The sequence below is a fragment of the Primulina eburnea genome, chromosome 18 (assembly GCF_022965805.1).
Source record: "Primulina eburnea isolate SZY01 chromosome 18, ASM2296580v1, whole genome shotgun sequence".
NCBI lineage: Eukaryota > Viridiplantae > Streptophyta > Magnoliopsida > Lamiales > Gesneriaceae > Primulina > Primulina eburnea.
The window spans coordinates 30,670,469-30,680,201 of NC_133118.1; the positions used below are offsets into that span (position 1 = coordinate 30,670,469).

Below are 9,733 nucleotides of genomic sequence, written 5' to 3' on the forward strand. Positions count from 1 at the left end.
AATTCAAACGAAATAAACAATTGTCTTTTACATCCGAAAATCAACAAATGACAGAATTAAGTGCGGAAACGTCTTACAACTTATTAAATCATAAATTCGAACTATACTACTACTAGTACTGGTCGCGTGGATCACCATCCCCAAAACTGTTCGGACTCTTCGTCCTCAACCTGTTCTTCGGACGACTTATCTGGGATGGTTGTAAGGGGTGAGTATTTGGGAATACTCAGCAAGTGGGGGATATCGAGCACAATATAAATCAACATGTAAAATTTCGAATTAATCATATGACTTGCATAACATTTTCGTACCACATGCATAAACATATATCAAGCACTGTAATTTATCGACCTTCTATGGTTTACTGACGTCAGTCCCTCATTTTTACTCCTCTAAGGGGGCGAGGCCGTATAGCGGTTATATCCCCCACCGCGTAAGGGTACGTCATGGTTGGGATTCCCACCCATATACGGTTGACTCCTCACAGTGCGTTTAAAATCGTATGACAATGCAAGAAAGGTAGAAAGAAGATTGTACTCGACTATTTATTTTCTTTTAAAATTGAAAACATGCATACTCGAATCTGAAATTTTAAAGTTTGAAAATAGCCCACTTACAGTATATTTGATGATAAAAACGTTGGTGCTTGTCTTGGAAATAGGATCGCTCCTTGCTCTTACTCCGGACAGAACTTCGCCTTAGTTCTTGGACGACTTTGGGACGATAAATGGGGCAGGGTTTTGCTAGGGAGTGGCTGCTGAATTCGAACTTGCAGCAAGGGAATTTTCGAGATTTTGAGTAGAGGAATGGCTAGGTTTAAGGTAGTATTTATAGTGGAGGATGGTGGGTCTAAACATGGCATGAAGATCCCATAGTCTTGTACTCAATATTCACCCAATTTGCCAAAGAACATCTATTCCAAAATGAGTTTATTTGCTACCAATCTGTGAGATTCATTCCTTTATCCTTTGCCCCTAATATTTTCGAAAATATATGCTAGCTAAGTCAAGGATTTTGTGCACAATTTGATGCTTTGCTTCCTTCTTCCTTGCAAATTTTCCATGCATCCATGCATCTAAATATCTAGACATATATTTCTAGGAGCATTTCGAAAATATTCCCCCAATATTCATGCCCCAAATTCTTTTAATTGCACGATATGCGATCTTGTAAGATTTAACTTCCCAAATTTTCTAAATTGCATGCCTTGGTATAGAATATTATTGACTTGGTCTTGCATTTCCAATGTATTCTCAAAAGCATATCTTATTCAATAAAATCCCAAAAATTTCTATACAATACTTAATTATAAAAATTCTCGGTTCTTACATAAGGTAATGGGCTTGAGAAGAAATTGGGCCAAAATCCAACATTTCTCCACCTTTTGGCCCAACACCGGTTCACTGGACAGGAGAGTCACCTACAGTCATCATCATTGCCCCACTTGCTGAAAACACAAAGTTAGTACAAGTATCAATATGTAGCAAACACTAAGTAAGCTACACTACAGAACAGAAACAGAACACATCAATCAGAAGTATCAAAGTTTAAAATTTTTAGACAAGATATAAATTTTTCAACAGACAAACACTTAGTTCCCATATCAGCAGGATTAAATTGAGAAGGGATTTTTTCAAGATAAACTATGCCTTTAGCAACCACATCACGAATGTAGTGGAATCTAACATCAATATGTTTAGTTCTATCATGAAAAACAGGATTCTTACACAGTTGTATACCAGACTGACTGTCAGAAAATACAACAACTTCACCTTCAAGAAAACCAATTTCAGAAATAAGACCTTTCAACCAAATAGCTTCTTTTAAAGCTTCAGTGACAGCAACATACTCAGATTCGGTGGTTGAAAGAGCAACAATGTGTTGTAATTGAGATTTCCAGCTAATACAAGCACCACACAATGTAAACACATAAGAAGTTGTTGATTTTCTATTGTCCCTATCATTTGCATAGTTAGAATCCACATATCCAATCAATTTAACACCAACATCAGATTTTGAAAATTTTAAGCCATACTTCACATAACCATTCAGATATCTCAAAAGCCATTTGACAGCTTGCCAATGGTAAACACCAGGATTAGACATATATCGACTCAAACAACTCACAGAATATGCAATATCAGGCCTCGTGCTAACCATTAAATACATGACAGAACCTATAGCATTTGAATATGGCACATTCTTCATGTTTTTAACATCAAAATCAGTTTTAGGGGATTGCTCTTTACTTAGAACAAAATGACCAGCTAAAGGCACATTGACTGGTTTTGCATTTGACATGGAAAATTTACTCAAAACTTTCTTAACATAAGTATCCTGATTCAACAAAATAACAGAACGTTTTCTATCCCTATAAATGTTCATGCCAAGAATACGTTTAGCATCTCCTAGGAATTTCATATCAAATTTAGCACTCAAGCAGTTTTTGACATGATCAATAGTTTTCAAACAAGAACTAATCAATAGCATATCATCCACATAGATAAGCAAGAAAACAGGAACTTTAGCATTTTGTTTGAAATACAAGCAATGATCATAATTACTTCTAGTAAAATCCATTGAGAGCATGCATTCATCAAACTTTTTGTTCCATTGTCTAGGAGATTGCTTTAATCCATACAAAGATTTCTTTAGCAAACAAACATGATCAGGATACTTAGAATCAACAAAACCATCAGGTTGCCTCATACAAATTTTTTCATCAAGTTCACCATGTAAAAAAGCAGTTTTAACATCTAATTGTTTCAACTCCCAATCAAACTGAGCAACAAGGGCAAGCATAATTCTCACAGTAGTAAACTTTACAACAGGAGCAAATATTTCAGTATAATCTATCCCTTCCTTTTGAGTAAATCACTTAGCCACTAACCTAGCTTTAAATCTAACAGATTCACATTCATTCTTGACCTTAAATAACCACTTACAGTCCACAACAGAACAATTTTCAGGTTTAGGTACAAGAATCCAAGTGTTGTTAACATGCAGCGAATTAATTTCTTCATTCATCGCATTTAACCATTGTACAGAATTTTCAAATTTTAAAGCTTCTTCATATGACTTAGGTTCAACATTATCAATCGATTCAAACACACTAAATGCATGAGAAGTCATATGAAAATCATCAAATCGTTGTGGCTGCCTAATATTTCTTTTAGATCTATCCCTAGCCAATTGATAATCATTCAAATCAGTAAGATCAGTTTCAGGAATATTTTCAGCAATTTCTTCATGCACATCAGCATCAACTTGATTATCAAAAACAGATTCAGACAGATTTTCAGGTAAAATATTCACATCAGGAACATTCTGCACATTTTCAGAATCATGACTTGGACCAAGTAAATGCTCCACCTTGTTTGGAGCAGTGGCAGGTTCAGGAGTAGATAAAGGAACAGATAAACAGGGAAATTCAGACTCATTGAAAACAACATCCCTACTGATTAACACTTTAAAACCAGGTTGATCCCTTACCCATAATCTATAACCCCTAACCCCATCAGGATAGCCAAGAAAAACACATTTCACAGATCTAGGTTCAAGTTTGTCATTTTTTTGATGCACAAAAGCAGAACAACCAAAAACTTTCAAATTTGAAAAATTAATTTGTGTACCAGACCACACAGATTCTGGACACTTACCATTCAAAGGCACAGAAGGAGACCTATTTATCAAATAAGCAGCAGTACAAACAGCTTCACCCCAAAACTTTTTTGAAAGACCAGAACTTGCAAGCATACACCTCACCCTTTCAAGTAAAGTTCTATTCATACGCTCAGCGACACCATTTTGCTGAGGTGTATAAGGGACTGTTCTATGTCTTTGAATACCAGATTCAGCACACAAATTATCAAACAATTGATTACAAAATTCAATACCATTATCAGTTCTTAGAATTTTAATTTTCTTACCTGTTTGATTTTCAATCAAGTTTTTCCAGTTTTTAAACTTCTCAAACACATCAGATTTGTTTTTCATTAAAAACACCCAAACTTTTCTTGAAAAATCATCGATAACAGATAGAAAATATTGATTTTAACCATGTGTTGGCACACTAGCAGGACCCCACACATCAGCATGCAAATACTCAAGTATTTCAGAAGTGACAGAGTGTTTGGGAATAGGGGAATTTGGAAATTTAACTCGTGACTGTTTGCCAAGAACACAAGAATCACAAAATGGCATACAAGACAATTTATCACTACCAAAATAACCATCTTTGTGCAAAATTTCAAGACCTTTAGAACTCATGTGACCTAATCTTTTATGCCACAAATCAGTTTTGTCACTTAAGACAGCATTCACAGAATTTTGTACACAAGATTCAGATTCAGCATAGCAAACATACAAGTTTTTCTTTTTAGCAGCTTTAAAAATCACCAAAGACCCTTTCATGATTTTCATAACCCCATTTCCCCATCTACCCTGTAAATCATCATCTTCCAATGCAGCACAAGAAATCAAATTATGACATAAATCGGGAACATGCCTTACATTTTTCAAAGTTAACACATAACCAGAATCAAATTTCAAAGAGACATCACCAAGACCAGCAACTTGACACAATTTTTGATTTGCCATTGAAACAGACCCATGCTTCACTTCTTTATAACTAGAAAACAGATTTTTGAATGGGGACATATGGAAAGTGCATGCAGAATCAACTAACCATTCATTTTCACGCACAGAATTTGAATGCACAGAATTCACAATAGACACATCACATATCTCAGTCACCATAAAAATGTCACCCATGTTTTCACTACAAGAAGCCATATTAGCATGATCATCATGCTGATTTTTAAAATCTTGGTTTTTATTTTGCTTAGGCCTAGAGCAATCTTTAATGTAATGACCAGTTTCACCACAATTGTAGCATTTTCTATTCTTGGGCCTCGACTTAGATCTTGATTTACTCTTACCTTTATTTTTAAAAGAAGATTGGTTTGAAGATTTTTGATTTTGAAATCTGTTTTGAGACCTTCCTCTAACAAACATAACCTCACCAGAATTATTACCACCCTTATTGGTTTTTAAATCTATCTCTTTGCTTTTCAAACCATTCACAACAGTTTCTAAATTTATGTTATCTCTACCATACTTGATGGCAGATTTAACATCATTGTAAGAATCAGGTATATCATTTAAAAGGACAATAGGGGTGTAATCATCAATATGTTTATCTACGGTTTGCTTAATGTCTTGCACTAATTTGGTAAACACATCAAGGTTCTCATCGATGTCCTTGTTTAAATCAAGTTTGAACCGGAAAAATTTCTCAAGCAAAAACAATTTACTAGGCAACGAAGTTTCAGTGTAAAGTTCTTCTAATTTTTCCCAAAGTTCCTTAGCCGATTTTAGTTTACCAACTTTTCTTAACACAGAGTCAGACAAGTTCAAAATTATAGACGAATAAGCAAACTCATCCATTTCACCTTTTTTTCAGGAGTTTCAGCAGCAGAATATGACAAGTCTATCGCTTTGAAAACTCTCTGTTGTACCAAAATACCTTTCATTTTCTGTTGCCATATTGAAAAATCTGTTTTTTCGTTAAAAGGTTTCCAAAAAACACAACAGTTAATCTCAAAAATAGCAAATTTTCACACAGAAAAATTTAAATCACACAAAATCAAAACAAACACAGCGGAAACATATTTTAGCCACGAAAATGGAAACACAACAGTAACCAACAAGCACTTAAATCCTAGGTTTCTACCAGCAGCAAATCCCAGCACATAAATCCGCGGCAAGCGGTTACGCTACTAAATGCAGTAAAAGAGGTTCCAGCCAATATACCAGAGCGAAACTCTAAGTAAGAGTTTCAAATTCCAACGAACCGAAGACGACGGTGCGGCGGGCAGCAAGGCGCACGGCGGGCAGCGGGCGGGTAGCGGGCAGCGGGCAGCAGGGCGGGCAGTGGCAGCAACCAATGGCTCTGATACCACTGTTAGGAGTGCTCACCCTTATGCCGTACCTTCCAAAGCTGCTGTCCAATCTACAGATTCACTCACCACAACAAGAAACAATGCAATATAATGTGTTAGGATAAAAACCGGGCTCAGACGAACTGAATTTTGGCCTCTCCAAGTACACAGTGAACCAGGGAGAAGACCACAAAGGTCTCCCAATACTCCCTTCGGTTAATGCTCTCACGGCCAGCGGATTGCACACACACAGAGAGAATTCGTTCCCTTGCTGTCAAGAGAACAAACGAGAGAGAAAGGAACACAAAACAGAGAGAACACCGAGGACACTCAGTCACCGAGGAAGACGCACACGAAGCAAGGTCTCACGTTCTTTTTTCTCTCAAGAAGTCGGCTACTCACTCTCTGTCGGGGGAAGAAAACGTGCGGCTGCTCACTCCAGAAATGAAGGAGCGACTCACTTATTTAAAGCCCTACAGCCCACATTCAAATAAGGGAAAAAACAGTAGGGTAAGGTAATGGGCTAGAGAAGAAATTGGGCCAAAACCCAACAAAGAAAATAAAAAAAAAACTAGAGAGAATAAGGTCAGCACCATATTTTAAAGGGGTTCCCAAATATTTTTATAACAATGTTTCAAATACATGTCTAGATCAATCTTTATTCTACTGTATGATACTAGGGTTGGTACAACGTACTGTATCGAAAAATGTATATCGTATTGAAAATTATTGTATTAAATATACTTATACCGATATCGTATATGTCGAAATTTTCGGTTTGTATAATTAACATATCGATTGTACCGAAATGTTATAGTATAACGAGATTTTGGTATGATATCGATAGATTGATGATACAAGCATATAACATGTGCACAAAGTAACTAGTAGTATAAAGTAACTAGTAGTATAAAATGCATTGAAATTGATGGGAAAAAGAAAAAAAAAGAAAAAAGAAAAATAGTGTGATTAAGATTTAAATGGAAATTATTATTTTTTAAATTATTAGAAAAAATTTATAAATATTTTAATGTGATTAAATAAAATATTTCTTATAATAAATAGAAAATTTAGAAAAAGTGAATTATTTAATTGTGGTTATAATCAATTTCTGTTATCTAAACCCGCCATATCTGAATACTGAAGTTATCTTCTCATCCACACACTCTTGATCGATGGCGCTTCCCGGTGGTAGCAGCCGGATACTCTGTAACGCCGCCACCAGAATCCCAGTTCGCTTTCCCTTCCTAAACCAATATTCTGTTTCGTGGTCTCCCAGCTCCAGAACCACTCCTTTCACAGTGTCCGCTAGTCCCAAGAAGCCATCTTCATCTCCTAGAACGGGGAAATTTGACAGCAAGAACCGTAGAACAAGCTCTGTAACGACCAAAGAGCAAGAGGATGCTTTAGAAGACACCCAACTGGATGAGATTGCGGGAGATGAAACCGTCGCCGCCGTTGATGATGGCTTCGTAATGCCGGAGCTACCTGGGGAAAAGCCTGATTTTTGGGAGGGCCCTCAGTGGGATTCTTTTGGATTCTTCGTGCAGTATATGTGGGCTTTTGGCGTTCTTTTTGCGGTAATTTTTAGTTTCTCTCTTAGTTTAATGTGAACTTGGTATACTGTTAATTTTGTTCTTGAAATTTGTGTTAGTTATTCACCAGTTTTGACTTGTTTCATTTTGGGGGTTTCTCGGAGAATTAACACCTCTAGAAGCGCTTATTCCTTGCTAAAGATTTTGGTAATTATTGATATATTGAGTTGTGTACCTAATGCAAATTTGTCCGAGTGCTAATGCTTAGTCAATTCGAGAAACGAATTTTGTATAAGGCTGATTTACATGTAAACCAATCATAATTGCTTGGAATCCTGAACTGGTTTACATCAGTATGATCTGTAGTCTTGTAGATACAATACAACTGAAAGATTTTGTTCCCTGTGTTTATCGATGTCGATTTACCTGAAGGACTTGTATAGCAATTCTCATGTTTATTTCCATAACAACTTTCTATCAGTGGCAGAGCTCTTGGTGCAGCAGAAGGTGGTGAAATCCGTTTTTATCACGGGGGCGCGGGCACGGGGGACTGGCCTTCGTGCCCATAGATAGACTTTCTGGGATTTCCTGTGATTACATGTACAGTGTGGGAATACTAAACATGTGCAGCTCCATCTGCTAATGCGTTCTATTACTTTCACAGCTAGTCTAGTAATAATTACCTCATGCAATTTTCATTGAAATTTAAAGTTCAACGAAATGTCGCTAGGCAATATGAAACAGCACTCCTATGTTCTTTATTCCACTACATCGCCTCAGCCACGTCATCTCAAGCATTGATCCAGGATCGTTCTTTATCCTCTATATACCTTGTAGACTATTTATTTCCAGCTTATTATCTTTAATGAACCAAAGGTGTTAAGAGTTGTTGGAAAGAGAAGAACCAAAACCTGTTTACCTTCTTTGGTTAAGTTTTTATGTGATATTTTTCTATAAATTCATCAAACCAGGGAAAAGACTTACCGAAGGGTCTTTTGAATTGCTTAATGAGCACTGTGTATTTTGACGAAGTGGCATAAATGACTTCTGACCGAAATTTGCTTCTACATGGTTACCAGTCGATGCGAGTGGTTAAAGGGAACTTTGGAGTGGTATCCTATAGTTGTTTTGGATGTTGAAGGAATGACTAGAAATTTTTGAACATAAATTTGTTCTCAATTACGAACATTTGCATATATGATTTCAATTCCCTCCTGCGTAATGCCATTATATTCTTAAGTGAAGGTGGTGATAGCCCTTTGCTTGCTTTGATGGGTTTGAATTGTTTTGTTCTACTTACACATTTTCTTCGATGTCATTATACGTTATATATCCATGTTTCTTCAGTGAGTATGTGTTATGGATTATGAAATTTGGTTATTGCAGTTAATAGCCTGTGGCATCGCTGTGGCCACATATAATGGAGGAGCAACAGATTTTAAGGAAACTCCAGCATACAAAGAATCAATCCAATCTCAAGAACTTCTGGAAGGACCCGATGCATCTAACTCAGATGTGTTCGAGTCAAATCCCACAGAAGAGGCTCCAAGTTTGGAGTAGTAAATGGCATTTTGGGCATTACATTGTGAGGCAGGCTAGCGTGACGAAAAAAGGTGTGAATTTCAAGTGGTATATCTGTCTGGATGGTAGTCCTTTGAATATATTGTGTGTTTTATTATGAATTCATTATAGGAATATAGCCAGATAATGTTTGAAAATCATGCTTATTTTGTTGTGTTTTCAGTTCATAGTATGTGGAAAAATCGTATGCTTTAGAATCAAGGGAGGAAATGATAAAAAAATTCGATACAAAACATAGAGGAGGAGTTGATACATGTACAAACATACATACATACATATATAATCGCGACTTATAATTTTATAACTAGCGCCCGTTGGCACGTGATGCGTCTATACAAATTAATTTTTTTTGTTGTTAATGATATTTTTTTTTGGGTAAAATCTGATATTGTAAAAATATAACCATTGACTATATCATATGAGGAAAAAAATGATCATAATATCTTGGATATTGCCAAAATATGATATGATATATACTTCTATTTTTAAGCCTGTAAAAGCAATGGATATTTCTCCATCAACTTTTCAGCAAATATTTTGGCATCGAATCAGATTTCTGCATGTTAATATGAAAAATATTCATTGTAGAGCATATATTCAATATTTTAAGCCTTTTTATGACATGAAGATATATAGAAAATCTGATCAATTTTAAAAACTCTATCAATTCTTTTC

At 35.9% G+C, this 9,733-nt stretch overlaps 1 protein-coding gene across 1 annotated transcript; it reads left to right on the forward strand.

The window, feature by feature from the left end:
• The first annotated feature begins 7,054 nt into the window (after positions 1-7,054).
• Positions 7,055-9,220, forward strand: LOC140819746 (uncharacterized). Its single transcript, XM_073179937.1, has 2 exons — positions 7,055-7,522; positions 8,864-9,220. The coding sequence occupies exons 1-2, from the start codon at positions 7,118-7,120 to the stop codon at positions 9,035-9,037; spliced, it is 579 nt and encodes a 192-aa protein (XP_073036038.1). The 5' UTR covers positions 7,055-7,117; the 3' UTR covers positions 9,038-9,220.
• The last annotated feature ends 513 nt before the right edge of the window (positions 9,221-9,733 follow it).